We start from the raw sequence: 25071 nt of genomic DNA on the forward strand, positions 1-25071 counted from the left end.
TCACTACCTCATGAAGCTCATCCAGAGAATGCCAAGAGTTTCCTTCAGAAAGGAGGAAAGAAGTAAAAGAACCTAAATAAAAGAGAGAAAAAAGATCTGTTATGGTTGGTGGAATCAAATTCACTACAAATTAAAGTCAGCCGTGATAATAGAAATAAGTTCTGGTGGATTATAATCAGGTGAAATGAAATAAAGTAGGTCAGTGAGAGTTTAATTTATAATTTCATTTATGGAAACCCATATTCACCGAGGGAGAAAAATGTTTAATTTTCTCCTTCAGCTTCTCTCCCAGCTCCAGCAAGAAACTCAAACAAGATGAAGAAGAAACTCTTAAAACTAGAAACCGGAGCGTCGGTCATCTGAGGACATTAAGCAGGTCCAGGTTCCTCAGAAATAACGTCTATTTTTCGCAGCCCTTCAGCGGTTTGACAGTTCAGTTTGTGATCAATACCTGATTCATATTTAATCCAGCAGCGTGTGATGAGAACATCCACATGTTAAGTGGATGCTAGCGGAAGCTCCATCAGCGTACGGAGCACAAGAAGCTCCGAGTGCAACGAGTCTGCAGCTCCTCCGTCGTGTTTTATTCATGCAGAGGAGGTTTACTGAGCTGCACGCTGTACTGTACATATGCAGCCAGGAGATTAACCAGCTAGTTTCCTCAGCCGAGCAGCTTCACCAGAGCAGCAGAAGGTTGAGACGCAAAAAAACATCTCAGTAGCTGCTGAAAGACACTGAGAAAATGTAAAAAACTAATCTGTAAAACTATTGTAATGTGTACTAATGTAACTAATGTTAAATAATTTGTGGACAGTGGCAAAACACTATATTGCTCTTTGTTCTTTTGTCATTTTGTGTCTCATTTTTGTAATATTTTGTCTTGTTTTTTGTCTTTTTTTGTCTGACTTTTGTTGTCTCATGTTTTTTGTCGTGTTTCCTTTTTGTCTCGCTTGTGTTTTTTGTCTTATTTTTGTCATTTTGTTTCTTTTTGTGTAATTTTTTGTCTCGTTTTTGTCAATTTATTTGTTGCTTTGTAACTTTTTTATCTATTTTTTTGTTTTGTGTCGTTTGTCTCATTTTTTGTTGTTTTGTGTCTCGTTTTTGTAATGTATTGTCTTGGTTTTTTGTCATTTTTGTCTCATGTTTTTGTCATTTTGTGTTTTCTTTTGTCTCCCTTGTGTTTTTTGCCATTTTGTTTTGCTTTATTCGTTGTTTTGTGTGTCATTTTTGTTGTTTTGTTTTATTTTTTGTCTCACTTTTGTGTTGTTTTGTTTCTTTTTGTCATTTTTTGTCTTGTTTGTGTCATTTGTGTAATTTTTGTCTCATTTTTTTGTTCATTTTTTGTCACTTTCTAACTTTTTTGTCTAACTTTTTTCTCTTTTTTGATTTGTTTTGTGTTGTTTGCCTCATTTTTGTCATTTTGCGTCTCATTTTTGTAATACTTTGTCTTGTTTTTGTTTTTTGTCTTTTTTTCTGACTTTTGTAATTTTGATCATTAAGTAAAATACTACATCATTCAGTTCCAGATACCTGTGACTAAATGTTTTGTTCCTTTTGTAGACACACTGTGGTGTGTAAGTTGTAATGTGTAAATGATAAAGTGAGACACAGTGTTGTTGAATTTGTTCAGGTTGTTCATGATGTTCTGTGAAAAGATAATTCCTTAAATGTGAACATTTTCAAAAGATACTTTTTCCCCTAAAACAAAGGGGAAACATTTGTAGTTGTTGTTATTTCTAGGCTGTTATGCTGTGAGTTTACTGGTCACTTGAGATCAAACTGGGCTGAATGTGGAACCTGAACTAAGGTGAGTTTAAGGGTGAGTTAAAGGGTGAAACTACACCCAACACTGCAGCCCAATGAGCCTCCTGTTCTGTGTGCAGGTAAAAGATAAAAGGCGGTCGCCTCCGTCTAGCAGATCCCCCTCCGCCCTGCACAGAAACCCTCACAGCAGCGCCGCCGACGAGCAGGAGAGTCCAGAGAGAGTGGTGAGACTCACAAAACACACACAGATACACAAATACAGCTGCAGGAAGCATTCACACAACACATCTCCAGCGAGGTTAGCGAGTCTGGATGGAGGAGTTTGGAAGAACAATCTGCAGAATGTCGAGAAGAAAAAAAGACAAAACATGGAAGTCCAACGTTTGAGACGTTTTACAGGAAAATGATCATTATTCGCATTTTCTGCATTAAAAGTGTAAATTTTAAGAGTCATTTTTGAAGTAGAAATGTTAAAGGCTCCAAAAAACCCAAACTGTAATATGCTCTCTTCAGGTGCACATTTTGCTTGGTTTTATTTGAAATCCACTTAATTATTTTCCATTTTAGCCACACTAGCTGTGTCAGAGTAATGAAAGTTAATATCAACCAATAATCCCCCTTTTGTGTCCTTCAACTGAGTACTTTATCCATCATATCTGTACATATCCATGTGTATGTTTTCAGTCTTATTGTACTTTTGTGTTTTTTGTCCTGCTTCCTTGATGTCTCATCTGTATCCAGCTTCTGTAACATAAAATTTATCTTTTCTTAAACCAGTCCAGACTGAAATACCTTAACAACCACTGAAACCTACAGACTCGTGGTGATCCATTAACTTCTCCTCCAGCATCACCAGGAGGTTCAATATTTCAGTTTTAGACAAAACACCTGCAGAATTAATGGTATCAACGTCAATCTGAGCTGTTCTACTTCGAAAAAGTAGATTCATTTCATATAAACTGCTGCTGAAGAATTTTTAGGTTTAGATTTAGGGGGATCTATCAGCAGAAATTGAATAAAATATTCATAATTTTGTTGTCATTAGTGTATAATCACCTGAAAATAAGAATTATGTTTGCATCACCTTTGAAAAAGCCCTTTATATTTACAAACTGCCATGCTGCATCACCATGTTTCTACAGTAGCCCAGACAAAGCAACCACACACTGGCTTTTTTTTTGCATTTTTAACGCCCACTAAAGGTTTTGCTACAGGCTTGTAAGGGAGGATGAGGTGATTAATCCACAACCTCACCTCTATACGTTACAAAATCCAGTATACTAAACCCTTTAACTGGGAGAAATGCATAGAGGTTGATGATAAAAGTGCAGTAAAATGATAATATTAAAAACAGTGCAGTTTTGAGAAACATGCCTTTGTTTTTCATCTATTCCTGATCAATTACATGATTAATATCACACTTAAACTGTATCCATCCATTAAATATGAACTCGCCTGAGCTTAAACTTGAGTTTTATGCACTTTAAGCCCATAACATGGCACATTTTGGACATGCTAATGGGTGGATTTTATCAAATTCGGCTTGAGTGATGCGAGCCGTTGCCTTCATTTTCCAGTTTTCATGCTAAGCTAAGCGAACGTCACATTTTTTTTGATCTGCATAGTGACAACAGCATCTAACCTGATTAATAATTTGCAGTAGTTTCATAATAATGTGGATTATCCTCATGTACGCTTCCATTGTGACTAACTTTATCCAGAGAGAGGAGGGAAACTGACCTCAGGACTCTCGGAGCTGCAGAAAATGTTGACATTTTTACGAGCTACATTGTTATTTGAACACATTCAGAGAGGAGAAATCAGCACTGGACCAGCGCGTCCATACAAACCGGATGACAATAGTGGAGGCCTGATCTGCTGAGGTCATTGTCAGCCACATAAACAAGCTTTCAGTTCTCCAACATCAGCACAAACATCAGTCGAGGCCTTTTCATGCAGCAGCAGGTGACTGGACAACAAAAAAAACGTGTGAATGTGGCAGATCTGAAACCAGCTGCAGGTGTTAAGACTGATGTAAACACTGTTTGCCTCATTCAGGGATGAAAAGTAGAACGTTAGCAGCTTTAGTTTGTGGGACAAAATGGCCGTTAGTTGTCGTGATGCAGCGACGCCTGCAGGCTTCATATGTTTGTGTCGCTAACGGGAAGAATGCAAGCTAAAGCTACAGTAATAGCTGCTAACAGTAAAAAGACAAACAACATGACTTCATTATAAGATTAATAATGTGATAGTTTGGATTGCATGGTTGAATATTGTACATTTTACATATTAAATACATTTTCTAGATAGATTTTATGGAGCTTTCAAATGTAACATCATGTTGAAAACTGACAAGTTTAGCTTTATGCCTTCTGTAATTATCAAATAACACATTTGTTATGACATTAATGTGTTAAGTGCAATATTTAAGTTTAATTTTATCAAATTTGTCAGGTGCAATGTTTCATTATCATGTGTAATATTGCCTCAGTAAAACTGTCCGCATTACTTTTTACTTTTCTATTTTCGCCTTATTTTGGCTTATTAAATGTATATTAATTTTTGTAATTATATCTTGTTGTTTTTCTTACTTTATAGTCACTGCATCGCTTATATTGTAATATTTTTGTTTTTTTCTGAGCAATATCTGGCACTTCGGGATTAAAAGTTTAATCTTATCTTGTAGTTTGCTTTTTTTTAAATGTATTAAATAAAAGAATATTACCCTTCCAAATGAATATTCTAATCACATTCATGTATTGTTTATTCAAATCCATATTTCATTTAAATTACTGATTTAACGCTGTAATAATATCAGCTGCACACAAATGCAGCTTCCAGCGTTCCAAGCGTTGTTTCAACCAAACCAAACTCTTCCTTTGATTATTGTTTTAGAACAAGGAAAGTAACATTTTTTAAAAATTATTCAATAATATAAATAAATAAATTAGAGCTGCCATCAGTGTTGTGTAATTGTGGCCATTTCAGGATAAAAACAAACATATAATGAAAATAATACAAACCAATAACAACATTTAAATAAAAACAGCAAAATAATTTTAAAAAAGTACTCGCTGTTGATTAGTAAAACAGTTTACAGTACATGTACCAACTGTTGGTTGAAAAAATCTAAAAAATTTAAATATAAAAAATATAACAATTTTATTTATATATATATATATATATATATATATATATATATATATATAAATAAATTATTATATATATATTATTATTATTATTATTATTATTATTATTATTATTATTATTATTATTATTATTATTATTATTATTATTATTATTATTATTATTATTATTATTATTATATTAGTAGTATTAATCAATGAAATAATTTATTTTTTACAGAGAGTTCATTTACTGTAACCTCTTTTACTATCATTTATTCCATTAATAATTCTAATACTCTAAGATGGACCTTTCCTATGCATGATTAAGAATTGAGATTTATACTGCACTTTTTCCACCCATGACTGGTTATTTTGCTGGTGCTTTTCTGTCTTTTTTATGGCGTCATGATGCCCTCTTATGCTGCAGACCGCCTCACCTTGTGGTATATTTGTGTTTCCTGCAGGTACAGAAGGAGAAGCTTCATGCAGAGCTGAAGCAGGTGTTGAGTAAGAAAAGAAGTCATCTAAGAGAGTCGACGTGCCAACTGGCCCAACCAGAGATGGACTCAGAGCCAACAGACGAACAGACGGTAAGTAAAGTGAAATCTTTATTATTTCAGCCACTACAGATCCCAGTGTCTCCTCTGATTATTCACCTTAAACCGTGGATACAACAGAAGATGCACACTTGAACACAAAATCACTTTTTCCTTTCTCAGTCAGTGTTTTTTTCTTTGGTCGGTCTCTGGAAACACTGACTGTAGTCCAAGAATAGGATGACCTTTCCTCCTTGACAGCTTAATGGATAAAATGGATTCAGAAGTGAAGTGTGAGGTGACAAATAACCATACAGTAGATTTTGCACTCAGTCGAGCAAGAAGAACAAGTTATAGAACAGCATTGGTGCCCTTGTGCCTCTAAAACAACTTTAAATCTGCACAAAAAAGGTAAAAAGTGAAAGATTTGTCTTGTTATGTGAGCTGCTGTCTGTAGTTTATAGGTGATGGTTTAAACTTAGTGGAAAGACAAACTACAATACCTACAGAACATATTCACTTCTTCTGGAAGTTTTCCTCTTTTATACCTTTTTAGCCCTAAATCATGGACAATTAAATGTGGCTGTTTGGATTAGAATTTACAAATAAAGACTCTTTCATGTCAAAGTAAAAACAGACCTACTAAATACTGACTTAGAGAGTGTGACTACTCATGCAATTGCTTGTTTTACATGAAATTTGTAATTATTTGACATTACCTTTAAGAAATCCGTTTTCACTTTGACATTAAAGAGTCTTTTTGTAAGTTATTGTCAAAAACCACATAAAAAACTGTCAATGATTCAGTGTTGAAAACCAAATAAAAGGGGAATCATGGTGAAATAAATATGGCTTTTAGGACAAGAATTTGCAAGTAAAGACTCTTTCTTGTCAAAGTGAAAAACCTCCACCAGGCCTACTAAATACAGACTCAAACAGGATGAATACTTATGCTGTTGCTTATTTTATATTTTAATTAATTAACATTACTTTGTAGAAGTCAGTTTTCACTTTGACATGAAAGAGTCCTTTTTGGTAAATTCTTGTCAGAAAAAAGGTATAAAATGGGAATGATTCAGTGTTGAAAAGCAATAAAAGGGGAATCGTGGTCTGTTAGATTTGACTTTTTGGACAAGAATTTATAGGTAAAGACTCTTTCATGTCAAAGTGAAAACACCTCCTACAGACTAAATACTGACTTAAACAGGGTGAATACTTATGCATATTTTATATATGATATGTTTAATTAATTGACATTACTTTGTAGAGATCTGTTTCACTTTGGCATGAAATAGTCAAAAAGCCCAATTAAAATGACAAAAATATGTTATTGAAAAGCAATTAAAGGGAAAAACTTGAATACTTTTCTATAGGAACTGTAAAACATAATGCAACCAACTAAATTAAAACTAATTAGAGTAACAAGATCAGAGAACTTATTAATTAAAAATGAATCTTTAAAGTTTACATTTTTTCGGTTTCACCATCGACTATCCTGTTGCTGCTGCTATTTTCATAACTCAGCCTGATAGGAAACTAACCAGAATTATTAACAGCAAATATGACATGAAATGCTCTGGTATCTCGGCAGTGATATTAAAAGTTGTGCGTGTTTGTGCGTCCCAGAGTGCGGCGGAAGCTTCGAAGTCGGTGGAGATCGTGGTGGAGACGGAGGCCGAGGCTGGAGCCAGCGGCTACAGTGTGACTGGTGGAGGAGAACGTGGGATCTTTGTCAAAGACGTCCTCAAAGACTCTCCGGCTGCTAAACACCTCAGTCTGCAGCAAGGTACCTGCAGTTAGCATGTATGCTAACAGGGAATTAAATGACAGCATGTACATGGTCGCTACTGAGCTGTGGTGTCTTTAGTTTCCAACCAGTGTCGATGTTTTGTTCATCAAGATACTTGGTTGTTTGGATACTAGAAACCATTTTCAACGCTACAGAATAAAATGTAAGAAATTAATTCCCAAGAATTACATTCATGAAAGGTGGGAGTGACTTTGACAGACTTTAATATGGGTCTAAAAATTGTCAAAACACACTACTGTTCAAAGGTTTGGGACCACCAAGACAATTTCATGTCAATTTCCATGAAAACTCACACTTTTATTCATGTGCTAACATAATTGCACAAGGGTTTTCTAATCATCAATGAGCCTTTCAACACCATTAGCTAACACAATGTAGCATTAGAACACAGGAGTGATGGTTGCTGGAAATGTTCCTCTGTACCTCTATGGAGATATTCCATTAAAAATCAGCTGTTTCCAGCTACAATAGTCATTTACCACATTAACAATGTCTACACTGGATTTGTGATTAATTTAATGTTATCTTCAATGAAAAAACTGCTTTTCTTTCAAAAATGCATTTCTAAGTGACCCCAAACTTTTGAATGGTAGTGTATCTGCTGTGAAAAGAATCTACTGACAAAGACAAAATGTGGCACCAATTTTCAGTTATCCCACTGATTAGCCTGACTGTGTCATTGGTTATTGAACATTTCAGTTTAATCTTTAAAAAAAACTACCAAACTGACACCATCTATTAGAGCCCAACCCTTTAAAAAACAGAGAATTTCAAAAATTTTAAAAGAAAAAATGTTTTGTTTGGGAATGAAATATGGTAACTTATTTTTAATTTTTATTTTACACGTTCTGTTGCAATGTCACGTAAAATCACAAAAAAGGGTGTTATGTATATGTCGACTTTAAAAAATATAGCTAAACTCTATATAATTTCCACATCAAAAACCATTCAACCATTCTGAGATAGAAATAGTAATTTGCTTTTGTACAATGTCTGACCATAAACCTGCAGTGTTCTACAGTATTTGAATCAGACAACAAATGTCATTATTTCACAGATATTCTGTTATAATATCAAGTAATAATAATAATTTATATGTTGACTTAAAAAAAAAGCTAAAATCTATGTAACATCCACATAAAGATTTTGTATTTCTGCTTTTGTACAATGTGTGACCATAAACTTAGAGTGTTTTACAGTATTTGAATTAGATAATAAATGTCATTATTTTACAGATGTTTGTTGTTTTTACAGTTTTAAAATAGTACAGAAGTTCATCATTTTTTGTGGCACTCTTGCTGCCAGATTATCATTGATAGTTTCACAATTTTTTTTTTATTTACAGTGCAGGATTTAACATAGGATACATGAATTCACGATGTTCTCTGTGTGAAGGTGACCAGCTGCTGAGTGCCAAAGTCTACTTTGACAATGTGAGGTATGAAGATGCTCTGAAGATCCTTCAGTGTGCAGAACCCTACAAGGTCAGTTTCCAGGTGAAGAGAACCATCCCTGGAGCTGAGATCTGCATCCGGCCTCGAGTCCCCAGCGTGGAGGTCAAAGGTCCCAAAGCCAAGATGTCCAAAATGGTAATTAATTGTCTGTGATCTCAAAACTAAATTGTGTGGTTTTAAATAAAGCAGATTTTTTACAAGATTTTCTTCCAACTTGTTCAGAGTGTGAAGGGCACCAAGCCGTTCAAGGCCAAGAAGAAGAGAGGCGGTCGCTTCGGTCTGAAGAGGCTGAAGGAGAAGCGCCGGGAGGAGCTGGTGATCGAAGGGACGCCTCCCAGGCTGGAGAAGAGCGACGTGGACGTGGAGTTTTCTCTGCCCAAGTTCAAACAGAGGAAGAGTGCGAAGGTGGAAGCAGAAGGAGCTGTGGGGAAGGCAAAGAGGAGGATCAGGTTGGTCTTTTTACGTGATCTTCGAGTGGTTATTTCTATGCTGAAATGGTCACAGTTACAGCATGTACAGCTTCTTTCCTCTTCAACAAGGCCAGAGACCCCCATTGAGACTGACTCTCTCCCACCATCCTCCACCATAAACACTGATTCTATACATGACAGCTTTTTAAATTGAATTATTGTTTTCCTTTGCTCATCTGAAGTTGTTTACACCATATGAGCATCACATTTAATATCATCACATTTTAAGAAGAATTTCTGCTCGATCATCTGTGATTTGCCAGTTGTTTTTAAATCATAAACTATGAATATGCATAAAGCTATCTGTGAAATTTTAGATTAATATATGAAATATTTTTCAAAATAAAAATAAAATTAAAAACTGCCCATCGACCCACTTTTAGCACGTTTATTCATGCATTAAAATTTGAGGCTGTTAAAAAGACAATATCTCCGGAACTATTACAGATAAAATCCTGAAATTTTCACTGTTATTTCTCATCATGGCATTGATTCAGAATCTCCAACATTGGACAAGTAGATCAAAAAATCTCTCAACATAGTGAAGTTAAAATATGAAAAAAAGTGAAACAATCATCAAATGTTCCATCTGTGAGCACACAAGTCAACCAGTGATAATTTCTCAATCATATGTGGCTTCATATCACAATAGTACACAGCAAAACATTTCAAATACTTTTTAATATGAAGTACTTTGTCACAAAAATGAAAAGAACTTTATTTTCGTTGAGCTTTCATACCTGAGCCACTAAGACAGATCTCCAGTTCTGACAGTAGTTCTACAAAGCAGTGTAATGCAAAGCTACCTGTATAGCAAAGACATCAAATGATTATCTGCTACGTATGTTGTCCTTAACAAAGCATTAAACCAAATATAACTTTATTGCAGTTAATAATGTTGTTTCCTCACTTGTTCTTCCAGGTTCCCCCAAATGAAAACCAAAGGATACGCTGGAGCAGAGACAGGAGCAAAAATGGAAACGGGACGATTTGAGGGACAAGTGGACGTCTCTCCTTCTGAAATATCTGGAGCTAAAGTGAAAACCAAAGTCAAAGGAAACAAGTTTGGGATCACATTTCCTAAGACCAAGCATGCAAAGTCAGGCTCCTCTTTGGAAACAGTGGAGGTGAAGCCCCCGAGTATAAACATCCAGCCACCATCGGTGGAGTTTGGTTGGTCCGGTGACAAAGCCATGGACATGGAGAAGGGAGGTGCTAAACTTAACTCGCCTGACGTGGAGTTCGCCGTCCCTTCAGGGAAAGCGGAAATCAAAGCTCCTAAAATGGACATTAAAGGAGGAGCCGATGCCGCTGAAGGAAAAGGAGATTCAAAGCTCCGAATGCCGAAGTTGAAACTACCGAAAGTTAGACTCTCACGTCATTCAGATGAGATCGATGGTGAAATCAAGCTAAAAGCTGAAGGGATGAAAATGCCAGACATAAAACCTCCAAAGGTAGAAATCAGAGGAGATGGAGAGGGCAATATCATCAAACCAAAGCTGGAAGGTGATCTCTCAGGAAAAGCTGCATCTATTCAAATGCCTTCTATTGATATCTCTTTACCAAAAGTGAAGGGAAAAGCTGACGTTTCGCTCCCAGAGTGCGAAGGAGGTGGAAAGACATTGATTAATATGCCCACCATTGACATCTCTGTGCCAGATGTTGACTTGGAACTGGATGCCGGGCGGAGGATTCCCGATGAGGTAGAGGGAACTTTTAAAGGGCCCAAAATCTCCATGCCAAAGGTTGGCATCTCGCTGCCGAAGATGGGGTCACCTGATGTGGACATAGAATGTCCAGAAGGTGGAGGGAAGTTCAGCCTACCTTCTGTTGATATCTCTCTCCCGAAGGTGACATCGGAAGTAGAAGACGTCGATATGGATTATTTTGTCGGCGGAGATGGAAAGTTCAAAATGCCTGATTTTGACATATCGCTCCCAAAAATGAAGTCACCGGAAGGAGAAGTAAACATAAGCAGACCGGAAGTGGAAGGAGGTTTCAAGTTGCCCAAAGTAGACCTGACACTTCCCAAAGCCAAAGCAGGAACGACTGATATCGAAGGGGAAGGAAAGTTTCAGTTACCATCATTTGACATCTCGTTACCAAAAATGAACACAGGTGATGCTGAAGGTGGTAAATTTGAAATGCCTGCACTTGATATTTCCCTACCCAAAGGCAAAATGGAAGGGGATATCGAAGAAGGGCATACTGGGAAGGGCGGAAAATTCAAAATGCCTACTTTTGATGTCTCTCTACCAAAGATGAAAAAGCCAGAAGTTAATGTGGACATAGAAGGACCTGAGCTTGATGTGCCTTCTGTTGATATTTCTCTACCAAAAGGAAAGCTGGAGGGCGACATTGAACTCGAGGGTCCATCTGCAAAAGGAGGGAAGTTCAAAATGCCTTCACTCAATGTTAAACTCCCAAAGATAAGAACATCTGGAGCTGATGTTGACCTAAAAGGACCTGAGACTGAAATGCTGTCAGTAGATATCTCTCTGCCAAAAGGTAAACCAAAGGGTGAGGTTGAAATCGAGGGAAAAGGAGGCAAGTTTAAAATGCCGTCGTGTGATATATGTTTTCCAGAAATAAAGTTACCCGAGGGGGACTTTGCTTTGGAGGGACCTGAAGTCAAAGGTGGAAAGATTGAGATGCCTGCAGTCGATATTTCTCTTCCACAAGGAGGCATAGAGGGGCAGTTTGACACTGGCGGCGGTGTGATAAAAGGAGGTAAAATTAACATGCCCTCTGTGGACATTTCCCTCCCCAAAATGAAGCTACCTGAAGCAGACGTGGAGCTAGAAGGCCCAAATGTGGACTTTTCCAAACCAAACATTGAAGGCAACATGGAGCTCAAGGGCATCAGTGGTGGTGGCAAGTTTAAGATGCCAACTTTTGACGTCTCTCTTCCGAAGACGAAAGGAGGAGGAGAAGTTGATATTGAAGGACCTGAAGTCAAAGGAGGGAAGTTCCAGAGGCCTTCTTTGTCACTGCCACAGATCAAAACACAAGGACCTGAGTTTAAACCGCCTGAGGCAAATTTAGACTTAAAGGAAGGTGAGATTAAAGGAGGGAAAATTGACATGCCTTCAATTGATATCTCTCTTCCAAAAGGAAAAGCGGAAGGTACGCTTGATATTGAAGGACCCTCGGGCAAAGGAGGCAGGTTTAAAATGCCTTCATTTGACGTATCCCTACCAAAGATGAAGATGCCTGAGGGAAATGTTGGCCTTCAGGGACCTTCTGTTGACATCTCACTTCCAAAGGGAAAAGCCGAAGGTGATATAGAAACTAAAAGTAAAGGAGGACATTTTCATATGCCCTCAATTGATGTTTCTCTCCCAAAAATAAAAATGAAACAAGATGACGTCAACATCGAGGGTCCAGAAATTAAAGGTGGGGAAATAAAAAAGCCAATTATTCACATCTCACCCCCTAGAGGAACATTTCAAGGTGATATGACTGTTGAAGGTGAAGGAAAAGGAGGGAAATTCAACCTTCCATGTGCAGACATCAACCTTCCTGCAGTAAAATTTCCAGAAAGAGACTTGAACTTTCAAGGTCCAAAAGTCAAAGGCGGAAAGTTTGAAATGCCAAAAATCGACCTCTCACTTCCTAAAGGAAAAGCAAAAGGAGATATTGATATTGACATTCGCTCTGGAAAAGATGGGAATATTGAAGTTCCATCCCTTGATTCTGGACTTCCTAAAGGAAAAATTAAAGCTGACATAAATGTTGAAGGTCCCGAAGGAAAAACAGGAAAATTCAAACTGCCCAAATTTGATGTTTCCCTTCCAAAGATGAATCTGCCAGAGGGTGATGTAAAAGTGGAAGGACCAGAGATTAAGGGGAAAATGGAGATGCCAGATGTTGATATTTCACTCCCTAAAGGAAATATAGAAGGAGATGTTGACATTGGGTCTAAAGGAGGCAAGTTTAACTTGCCTTCAATCAATATTAATCTTCCAAAAATAAAATCTCCCGGGGCAGATGTCAACCTCGAGGGCCCAGATGTTGACATTTCACTTCCAAAAGCAAAAGGTGATGTTGATATAAATGTTGAATGTCCTGAGGTGAAAGGGGGTAAGACAAAAATGCCAAAGTTTGATATTTCATTACCAAAAGTAAATTTTCCAGAAGGTGATGTCAAATTAAAAGTGCCTGACATAAAGGACAGGAAGATTGAGATGCCAGACATCGATATTTCACTCCCCAAAGGAAAAGCTGGAGGAGAAATTGAAGTACATGCACCTTCTGGCAAAGGAGGCAGGTTCCATATGCCTTCTATTGACATCACTCTTCCTAAAATGAAAGCAACAGGACCAGAGGTAAATATTGAAGGTCCTGAACTTAAAGGAGGAAAAATCAACATGCCAGACACTGACCTTTCACTCCCCAAAGGAAAGGCTGAAGCCGACCTCAGCCTTGAAGGTCCTGAGGTAAAAGGAGGCAAATTCAAAATGCCCAAATTTGGCATTTCGTTTCCAAAAACAAACTTACCAGAGGGAAATGTAGAAATGCCAACTGTTGATTTTTCATTACCAAAAGGAAAAGTAATGGCAGATACTGAAGGGTACAGTGGTAAAGGAGGCAAGTTTCACTTGCCTTCAATTGATTTCTCTCTTCCTAAAATAAAAACAAAGGGAGTTGATGTTGACATTGAAGGACCGGAACTTAAAGGTGACATTTCACTTCCAGAAGGAAAAGTTGAAGGTGACCTTGATGTTGAAGGTCCTGAGCTGAAAGGCAGTAAGTTTAAAATGCCAAAATTCGATATGTCTTTACCAAAAGGCCCAGACATCAAAGGACCAAAGATTGAGATGCCAGACATTGATATTTCACTCCCCAAAGGAAAAGCTGGAGGAGAAATTGAAGTTGAAGGACCTTCTGGCAAAGGAGGCAATTTCCATATGCCATCTATTGACATCAATCTTCCTAAAATGAAAGCTAAAGGACCAGAGGTAAACATTGAAGGTCCTGAACTTAAAGGAGGGAAAGTCAACATGCCAGACATGGACATTTCACTTCCCAAAGGAACGGCTGAAGTCGACCTGGATGTTGAGGGTCCTGAGGTAAAAGGAGGCAAATTCATAATGCCCAAACTGGATGTTTCACTTCCAAAGGTGAATCTGCCAGAAGGTGGTATCAAACTGGAAGGACCTGACATTAAAGGAAAAATTGAAATGCCAAGCATTGATGTCTCATTCCCAAAAGGAAAAGTAAAGGCAGATGCTGACATTGAGGGAAATACTGGTAGAGGAGGGAAGTTTCACTTGCCCTCAATTGATTTCTCTCTTCCTAGAATAAAAACAAAGGGAGTTGATGTTGATATTGAAGGACCTGAACTTAAAGGTGACATTTCACTTCCAGAAGGAAAAGTTGAAGGCGGCCTGAATGTCGAAGGCCCTGAGGTGAAGGGCACTAAGTTTAAAATGCCAAAGTTTGATGTGTCTTTACCAAAAGTGAGTCTCCCGGCGGGTGATGTCAAAATTAAAGGCCCCGATATCAAGGGACCAAAGATTGAGATGCCAGACATTGATATTTCACTCCCCAAAGGAAAAGCTGGAGAAGAAGTTGAAGTTGAAGGACCTTCTGGCAAGGGAGGCAAGTTCCATTTGCCCTCTATTGACATCAACCTTCCTAAAATGAAAGCTAAAGGACCAGAGATAGATGTTGAAGGCCCTGAAGTTAAAGGTGGAAAGTTAAAGATGCCATCCCTTGATGTTTCTCTGCCTAAAATTAAATCTCCTGATGTAGATGTCAGTCTGGAGGGTCCTGATGTTAAAGGAGGAAAGATCAAAATCCCAACTGTTGATGTTTCACTCCCAAAAGCCAATGTTGAGGGTGACCTAAATGTGGAAGGTACTGAGGTGAAAGGGGGAAAATTCAAAATGCCCAAATTTGATGTTTCTTTGCCAAAAGTCAGTCTCCCAAAATTCGATGCCAATGTGGAAGGACCAGATGTGAAAGGAAAAATCGAAATGCCTTCTGCTGATATTTCACTTCCAGAGGCAAAGGCAGATGTGTACATTGACATCGATGGGCAAACCGGTAAAGGTGGCAAGTTTCATTTGCCCTCAGTTAATATTTCTCTTCCTAAATTCAAAGCAAAGGGAGTCGATGTTGATATTGAAGGACCTGACATCAAAGGTGACATGTCACTCCCTAAAATGAAGTCTCCAGAGGTAGACATCAGTCTCCAGGGTCCTGATGTTAAAGGAGGAAAGTTTAACCTGCCAACTTTTGACATTTCACTCCCCAAAGGAAAAGTTGAAGGTGACCTTGATGTTGAAGGTCCTGAGCTGAAAGGCAGTAAGTTTAAAATGCCAAAGTTCGATGTGTCTTTACCAAAAGGCCCGGACATCAAAGGACCAAAGATTGAGATGCCAGACATTGATATTTCACTCCCCAAAGGAAAAGCTGGAGGAGGAATTGAAGTCGAAGGACCTTCTAGCAAAGGAGGCAAGTTCCATATGCCCTCTATTGACATCAATCTTCCTAAAATGAAAGCTAAAGGACCAGAGGTAAACATTGAAGGTCCTGAACTTAAAGGAGGGAAAGTCAACATGCCAGACATGGACATTTCACTCCCCAAAGGAACGGCTGAAGTCGACCTGGATGTTGAGGGTCCTGAGGTAAAAGGAAGCAAATTCAAAATGCCCAAACTGGATGTTTCGCTTCCAAAGGTGAATCTACCAGAAGGTGGTGTCAAACTGGAAGGACCTGACATTAAAGGAAAAATTGAAATGCCAAGCATTGATGTCTCACTCCCAAAAGGAAAGGTAAAGGCAGATGCTGACATTGAGGGAAATACTGGTAGAGGAGGCGAGTTTCACTTGCCCTCAATTGATTTCTCTCTTCCTAGAATAAAAACAAAGGGAGTTGATGTTGATATTGAAGGACCTGAACTTAAAGGTGACATTTCACTTCCAGAAGGAAAAGTTGAAGGTGACCTGAATGTTGAAGGCCCTGAGGTGAAGGGCAGTAAGTTTAAAATGCCAAAGTTTGATGTGTCTTTACCGAGAGTGAGTCTCCCGGAGGGTGATGTCAAAATTAAAGGCCCTGATATCAAGGGACCAAAGATTGAGATGCCAGACATTGATATTTCACTCCCCAAAGGAAAAGCTGGAGGAGGAATTGAAGTCGAAGGACCTTCTAGCAAAGGAGGCAAGTTCCATATGCCCTCTATTGACATCAATCTTCCTAAAATGAAAGCTAAAGGACCCGAGGTAAACATTGAAGGTCCTGAACTTAAAGGAGGGAAAGTCAACATGCCAGACATGGACATTTCACTCCCCAAAGGAACGGCTGAAGTCGACCTGGATGTTGAGGGTCCTGAGGTAAAAGGAAGCAAATTCAAAATGCCCAAACTGGATGTTTCGCTTCCAAAGGTGAATCTACCAGAAGGTGGTGTCAAACTGGAAGGACCTGACATTAAAGGAAAAATTGAAATGCCAAGCATTGATGTCTCACTCCCAAAAGGAAAGGTAAAGGCAGATGCTGACATTGAGGGAAATACTGGTAGAGGAGGCAAGTTTCACTTGCCCTCAATTGATTTCTCTCTTCCTAGAATAAAAACAAAGGGAGTTGATGTTGATATTGAAGGACCTGAACTTAAAGGTGACATTTCACTTCCAGAAGGAAAAGTTGAAGGTGACCTGAATGTTGAAGGCCCTGAGGTGAAGGGCGGTAAGTTTAAAATGCCAAAGTTTGATGTGTCTTTACCGAGAGTGAGTCTCCCGGAGGGTGATGTCAAAATTAAAGGCCCTGATATCAAGGGACCTAAGATTGAGATGCCAGACATTGATATTTCACTCCCCAAAGGAAAAGCTGGAGGAGAAATTGAAGTTGAAGGACCTTCTGGCAAGGGAGGCAAGTTCCATTTGCCCTCTATTGACATCAACCTTCCTAAAATGAAAGCTAAAGGACCAGAGATAGATGTTGAAGGCCCTGAAGTTAAAGGTGGAAAGTTAAAGATGCCATCCCTTGATGTTTCTCTGCCTAAAATTAAATCTCCTGATGTAGATGTCAGTCTGGAGGGTCCTGATGTTAAAGGAGGAAAGATCAAAATCCCTACTGTTGATGTTTCACTCCCAAAAGCCAATGTTGAGGGTGACCTAAATGTGGAAGGTACTGAGGTGAAAGGGGGAAAATTCAAAATGCCCAAATTTGATGTTTCTTTGCCAAAAGTCAGTCTCCCAAAATTCGATGCCAATGTGGAAGGACCAGATGTGAAAGGAAAAATCGAAATGCCTTCTGCTGATATTTCACTTCCAGAGGCAAAGACAGATGTGGACATTGACATCGATGGGCAAACCGGTAAAGGTGGCAAGTTTCATTTGCCCTCAGTTAATATTTCTCTTCCTAAATTCAAAGCAAAGGGAGTCGATGTTGATATTGAAGGACCTGACATCAAAGGTGACATGTCACTCCCTAAAATGAAGTCTCCAGAGGTAGACATCAGTCTCCAGGGTCCTGATGTTAAAGGAGGAAAGTTTAACCTGCCAACTTTTGACATTTCACTCCCCAAAGGAAAAGTTGAAGGTGACCTTGATGTTGAAGGTCCTGAGCTGAAAGGCAGTAAGTTTAAAATGCCAAAGTTCGATGTGTCTTTACCAAAAGGCCCGGACATCAAAGGACCAAAGATTGAGATGCCAGACATTGATATTTCACTCCCCAAAGGAAAAGCTGGAGGAGGAATTGAAGTCGAAGGACCTTCTAGCAAAGGAGGCAAGTTCCATTTGCCATCTATTGACATCAGTCTTCCTAAAATGAAAGCTAAAGGACCCGAGGTAAACATTGAAGGTCCTGAACTTAAAGGAGGGAAAGTCAACATGCCAGACATGGACATTTCACTCACCAAAGGAAAAGTTGAAGGTGACCTTGATGTTGAAGGTCCTGAGCTGAAAGGCAGTAAGTTTAAAATGCCAAAGTTCGATGTGTCTTTACCAAAAGGCCCGGACATCAAAGGACCAAAGATTGAGATGCCAGACATTGATATTTCACTCCCCAAAGGAAAAGCTGGAGGAGGAATTGAAGTCGAAGGACCTTCTAGCAAAGGAGGCAAGTTCCATTTGCCATCTATTGACATCAGTCTTCCTAAAATGAAAGCTAAAGGACCCGAGGTAAACATTGAAGGTCCTGAACTTAAAGGAGGGAAAGTCAACATGCCAGACATGGACATTTCACTCCCCAAAGGAACGGCTGAAGTCGACCTGGATGTTGAGGGTCCTGAGGTAAAAGGAGGCAAATTCAAAATGCCCAAACTGGATGTTTCACTTCCAAAGGTGAATCTACCAGAAGGTGATGTCAAACTGGAAGGACCTGAGATGAAGGGAGGAAAGATCACAGTGCCAACGGTTGATATTTCAGTTCCATCAGGGAAAGTGGAGGGTGATATCAATATCAAAGGGCCATCTGGAACAGGAAAGATTAAAGGGCCAAAAGTTAATATTGATAAAAAAAGTGGTGGACTCCACATGCCAAGCCTTGACATAAACCTGCCTAAGTTTGATCTTGACCTCAGCCTCCCCTCTGGTCGGAAAGATAAAGGCCTCAAAGTGGACACCGTTGCATCAGGAGATTTGGAAATGCCTGGTCTCAAGGGAGATATTAATCCAGCCAAGTTGAAAGTTAAGGATGCAGACATAGAGGCAGGTGTTGTTGAAGGTCCAGGTGCTTCCTTCAAGCTCCCCACAGTCAAACTGCCAACAGTTGACATCTCAGCTCCAAAGGTGGATCTCGACTTTGGCCTCAACAAACCTAAAGGTGATGATGTGGAAGTGGAGCTTCTGAAAGCAGAGGGAGGTAGGCCTTCTTCAGGGGGAAGCTTTGAGCTACCTGATGTTTCCCTCAAAGCCCCTGGGTTCACTCTTCCAAGGTTTGGTGCAAAGACAAAGAGTGGAGATTTTGATATATCAGGACCCAAAGGAGATGTTTCCCTCAGTCCACCACATGTGGAAGGAGAGATTAGAGCACCGTCAGTTGAGTTTGATGGAGATGGAAAAGTCAAGATGAAGAAACCTAAAATCAAAATGCCCTCATTTGGATTATCCAAAAAGGATACAGATGTGTCTGTGTCTTGCCCTAATGTAGATGTGAAAGTGAAAAAGGGGAAAATTGAAGTTCCAAAGCCAGAAATCAATGTTGAGGGCCCAGAAGACAAGTCAAAATACAAAATTAAATTCCCCAAGTTCAAAATGTCATCACCAAAGGTTCAACTCCCAGATCGGGATGTTGATGCTAAACTGGAAGCAGATGCTGGAGCAAAAGGAGGCTTCCATGGGCCTGACGTTACGCTCAAACTGCCAAAATTTTCCATGCCAGGATTTGGCTCGAAAGAAAAAGATTTAGGTAAGCCTAGTGGAGATGTTGAAGCTAAGGCCAAAGTCAAGATGCCTTCTGTTGAGCTGTCACTAGCAGCAGCTAAAACACCAGAGACTGAGGTTCTTCTTCCCAAAGCAGAAGTTGATGTTTCAGAGGCAGACATTAAAGGATATGAGGGAAACCTCAAAATTCCAAAAATGCCAACAATTGATGTCTCCATCCCCAAAATAGACCTGGATGTGTCTCTGCCAAAAGGAAAGTCTCCAAAGATTGAAGGACCAGAAGTGGAGCTTAAAGGAGGTGAAGGAAAATTCAAAATGCCTCAAATAACAATGCCATCAATAGACGTATCCCTTCCCAAAGGGAAGTCTGGAGAACTTCTTGGACCAGATGTGGAAGTAGATGGAGAAGGAGGCAAATTTAAAATGCCTCATGTCAAAATGCCCACTGTTGACATAACCCTACCAAAACTAAAAACTGGTAAAATAAATAAGCCAGATGTTGATGCAGAAGGTGAGGGAGGCAAATTCAAAATACCTGGTATCAAAATGCCAAATATTGACATATCTAGAGGAAAGACGGGGAAATTAGAGGGACCAGATGTTGAAATTGAAGGAGGAGGAAAGTTCAAAATGCCTCAAATGAAAATGCCAGATATTGACATATCTCTGCCCAAAGGAAAGATTGAAGGACCAGAAGTGGAGATCAAAGGTGAAGGTGACAAATTCAAGATGCCACATATAAAAATGCCCTCTGTTGATATTTCACTGCCTAAAGGAAAAGCTGAAGGCCCAGATGTTGAAGCAGAAGGAAGTACTGGGGGAAAATTCAAAATGCCTCACTGGAAAATGCCAGAATTTGATGTCTCTCTGCCCAAAGGTAAGATTGAAGGTCCAGATGTGGAGGAAAAAGGAGAAGGTGGTAAATATAAGATGCCACATCTCAGCATGCCCTCTGTTGATATTTCACTGCCCAAAGGGAAGATTGAAGGTCCAGATGTTGAAATAGAGGGAGAAGGAGGAGGAAAATTCAAAATGCCTCACATGAAAATGCCAAATATTGACATATCTCTGCCTAAAGGGAAAGCTGAAGGTCCAGATGTGGAAGTTAAAGGAGAAGGTGGAAGATTTAAGATGTCACACATCAGTATGCCTTCAGTTGATATAAAACTACCCAAAGGCAAAATTGAAGGTCCAGATGTAGAGGGAGATGCGGGAGGAAAATTCAAACTGCCCCATATGAAAATGCCAGACATTGATATCTCTCTGCCTAGAGGAAAGGTTGAAGGTCCAGATGTGGACATCAAAGGAGAAGGTGGGAAATTCAAGATGCCTCACATCAGCATGCCCTCAGTCGATATAAAACTACCTAAAGGAAAAATTCAAGGTCCAGATGTTGAAGTAGAAGGAGATGCAGGAGGGAAATTCAAGATGCCTCAACTGAAAATGCCAGACCTTGACATATCTCTGCCTAAAGGGAAAATTGAAGGTCCTGATGTGGAGGTCAAAGGCAAAGGTGGAAAATTCAAGATGCCACATCTCAGCATGCCCTCTGTTGACATTTCATTGCCCAAAGGGAAGGTTGAAGGTCCAGATGTCGAAATGAAGGGAGATGCAGAAGGAAGATTCAAAATGCCTCAAATGAAAATGCCAGACATGGATATATCTCTTCCCAAAGGGAAAGTTGAAGGTCCAGATGTAGACATTAAAGGAGAAGGTGGGAAATTTAAGATGCCACACATCAGTATGCCTTCAATTGATATAAAACTGCCGAAAGGAAAAATTGAAGGTCCAGATGTTAAAGTCGAAGGAGATGCGGGAGGAAAATTCAAAATGCCTCAAATGAAAATGCCAGATGTAGATATCTCTCTTCCCAAAGGGAAAGTTGAAGGTCCAGATGTGGAGCTTAAAGGAGAAGGTGGAAGATTCAAGATGCCACACATCAGTATGCCTTCAGTTGATATAAAACTACCTAAAGGAAAATTTGAAGGTCCAGAGGTAGATGTAGAGGGAGATGCGGGAGGAAAATTCAAAATGCCTCAAATGAAAATGCCCGACATGGATATCTCTCTCCCCAAAGAGAAAGTTGAAGGTCCAGATGTAGACATTAAAGGAAAAGGTGGGAAATTTAAGATGCCAGACATCAGTATGCCTTCAGTTGATATAAAACTGCCGAAAGGAAAAATTGAAGGTCCAGATGTTAAAGTAGAAGGAGATGCGGGAGGAAAATTCAAAATGCCTCAAATGAAAATGCCAGACCTTGACATCTCTTTACCTGAAGGGAAAGTTCAAGGTCCTGATGTGGAGGTCAAAGGCGAAGGTGGAAAATTCAAGATGCCACATCTCAGCATGCCCTCTGTTGATATTTCATTGCCCAAAGGGAAAGTTGAAGGTCCAGATGTTGAAATAAAAGGAGAAGGAGGTGGAAAATTCAAAATGCCTCACATGAAAATGCCAAATATTGACATATCTCTGCCTAAAGGGAAAGTTGAAGGTCCAGATGTGGAGCTTAAAGGAGAAGGTGGCAAATTTAAGATGCCACACATCAGTATGCCTTCAATTGATATAAAACTACCCAAAGGGAAGATCGAAGGTCCAGACGTTCAAGTAGAAGGAGATGCAGGAGGAAAATTCAAATTGCCTCACATGAAAATGCCAGATATTGATATCTCTCTTCCCAAAGGGAAAATTGAAGGTCCTGATGTGGAGGTCAAAGGTGAAGGTGGAAAATTCAGCTTGCCACATCTCAGCATGCCCTCTGTTAACATTTCATTGCCCAAAGGAAAGGTTGAAGGTCCAGATGTTGAAATGAGGGGAGATGCAGGAGGAAAATTCAAAATGCCTCAAATGAAAATGCCAGACATGGATATCTCTCTCCCCAAAGGGAAAGTTGAAGGTCCAGATGTAGACATTAAAGGAGAAGGTGGGAAATTTAAGATGCCACACATCAGTATGCCTTCAATTGATATAAAACTGCCGAAAGGAAAAATTGAAGGTCCAGATGTTGAGTTGGAAGGAGATGCGGGAGGAAAATTCAAAATGCCTCATATGAAGATGCCAGATGTTGACATATCTTTGCCCAAGGGGAAAATCGAAGGTCCAGATGTGGAACTTAAAGGAGAAGGTGGGAAATTTAAGATGCCACACATCAGCATGCCCTCAGTTGATATAAAACTGCCTAAAGGAAAAATTGAAGGTCCAGATGCTGAAGTAGAAGGTGATGCAGGAGGAAAATTCAAGATACCTCACATGAAAATGCCAGACGTAGATATCTCTCTTCCCAAAGGGAAAGTTGAAGGTCCAGATGTGGAGCTTAAAGGAGAAGGTGGAAGATTCAAGATGCCACACATCAGTATGCCTTCAGTTGATATAAAACTACCTAAAGGAAAAATTGAAGGTCCAGATGTTGAAGCAGAAGGAGATGCAGGAGGAAAATTCAAAATACCCCAAATGAAAATGCCAGACATTGATATCTCTCTGCCTAAAGGAAAGGTTGAAGGTCCAGATGTGGAAATTAAAGGAGAAGGCAGGAAATTCAAGATGCCAGACATCAGTATGCCTTCTGTTGACATAAAACTACCTAAAGGAAAAATTGGAGGTCCAGATGTTGAAGCAGAAGGAGATGCAGGAGGAAAATTCAAAATGCCTCAAATGAAAATGCCAAATGTTGACATATCTCTGCCTAAAGGAAAGCCTTCAGTCGAAGGTCCAGATGTGGACATTAAGGGAGATGGTGGACAGTTCAAGATGCCGAATGTGAGCATATCCATCCCTAAAGGAAAAGCAAATATTGATGCACCGGCAGAGAAAATGGAGGCAGAGGGAGGAGGCATAAAAATGCCACACATCAAGATGCCAAAAGTTGATATTTCACTACCTAAAGGTAGAAGTAAAGATATTGAAGTCCCTGCTCTAGAAATGGAAGTCACAGGTCCAGATGTTAAACTTCCAAAGGCGGAAATATCGACACCAAAGGCAGAAGGAGAGCTGAAAATGCCACAAGTCACATCACCAGATCTGGACATTGGACCTCACGTTGAAACTCATTTGCATGTTGAGGGAGAACACAAAGGTATGAAACTTAAGATGCCAACGATAGATATCAAAGGTCCCAAAGGAGATCTAGAACTTGACATCGGACTTCACAGAGGAGAAGGCAAGAAGGACAGAAAAAAAGTTGAGCTACCCGACTTGGATCTCAACACAACGGGAACCACCGGCAAAGTAAAGGGGCCTAAAGTCAAAGGAACAAAATTCAAGATTGGAATGCCAAAAAAGAAAGTGGGTGGAAGTGTAGTGGCAGACAGTGAAGCTGGAACCCACAACGGACATAAAGATCGTGTTAACATCTCGGGGCCAGAGGTGACGCCACCAAGCGTTAGTCTGAAAGCAGGAACAGGAGTAGAAGGTGCCAAAATCAAAGTCCCCAGGATACCAGACATAGACTTTGATATCGGTACATCCCCAGATGAAGACGACGACAAAACGGAAAAAGGCAAGAAAATCAAAATCCCAAAGTTTGGTGTTCCTTTACCCTCCATGTCCTCTCCTGAAGGAAGGATGAACATCTATGGGCAAGAAATCGAGTACGAGGGCCCTAAAATGCCCAAAGTAAAGAAGGCTGTTTTTGTTTTGGTGAATCCTCCAGCAACAGATGAACCGTCTCCGAGCACAAGCCTCCTAAAAGAGGAAGCAACAGCTGAAGCTGAGATGGAGGATGTCAAGGTGAAGATGCCCAAGATCAAAATGAAACCAACCTTTGGGAAGTCCAAAGATAAATCAGCTGCAGAAAAAGGAGGAGAGGAAGATGAGAAGTCAAAGGGAGGGAAGATTAAACTACCAAAAGTGTCATTTTCTTCAGGCAAATCAGGTTCATTGGATGTTGCTCACAAGGGTGAAGGTTCAAGTTCAAGCCTGAATGGCGAAAGAGATGCTCACAAGGGCTCCAAGGACGACAAAGGGACATTCAGCGGTAAAATCAAACTTCCAAAGGTAGAGTTCACCAGCCCATACAGCAAGATGTCTGCAGGGGAGGAGAACCCAGATCCTTCACCAGGAGAAATCAGGGGAGACATTGAAGTGAAACCAGGCAAGATGGCCTTTGGTGGTTTCTCTAAGGAGTCTTCGAAGGAGGTAGTATCATCTCACGCCAGAACAGAAATGCTGGACAGGGACAGCTCAGAGTCGCCTCCCAGTTTCCTGGAGTTCACCTCAACAAAGTTTCAGGGCTGGACCGAGATGGAGAGCAGGGAGTCTGAAGAAAAAGAGTCTTCTTCCTGGTTCAAGGTCCCGAAGATCTCTCTGAAACCACACTCCACAGGTACCAAAGTAAAATAGAATTGATCACAATATGCACACACTATGCATAAGTGAGTGTGTCAGAACATAAGCATTGAAGCACATCTGTTCTTATAGAGTCTCCAGCATGATTTTTGGCTTGTAGCTTTGAGAAAACTAGTATAAATTAGATATCAAAACATGCGATTTGATCAGGAATGGTGTGCTATGAGTTTTGTTAGTGATTTGTCATGCATTTTCTCTGAAATTTGCAAAAAACTGTTTTGAAGTCGGCCGGACATCTGCC

At 39.8% G+C, this 25071-nt stretch overlaps 1 protein-coding gene across 2 annotated transcripts in view; it reads left to right on the forward strand.

Moving 5' to 3' along the window:
* Positions 1-25071, forward strand: part of prx (periaxin) — a 46775-nt gene that overhangs the window by 18694 nt on the left and 3010 nt on the right. For both annotated transcript variants that reach the window (XM_055011914.1, XM_023292171.3), the window contains exons 3-8: positions 1884-1988; positions 5357-5482; positions 7055-7214; positions 8634-8827; positions 8915-9141; positions 10085-24807. In XM_055011914.1, the coding sequence (XP_054867889.1) occupies positions 5453-5482; positions 7055-7214; positions 8634-8827; positions 8915-9141; positions 10085-24807 (15334 nt within the window). In that variant the 5' untranslated portion in view covers positions 1884-1988; positions 5357-5452. The remainder of the gene's footprint in view (positions 1-1883; positions 1989-5356; positions 5483-7054; positions 7215-8633; positions 8828-8914; positions 9142-10084; positions 24808-25071) is intronic.

The sequence above is a fragment of the Amphiprion ocellaris genome, chromosome 7 (assembly GCF_022539595.1).
Source record: "Amphiprion ocellaris isolate individual 3 ecotype Okinawa chromosome 7, ASM2253959v1, whole genome shotgun sequence".
In the NCBI taxonomy this organism is placed as follows: Eukaryota; Metazoa; Chordata; class Actinopteri; family Pomacentridae; genus Amphiprion; species Amphiprion ocellaris.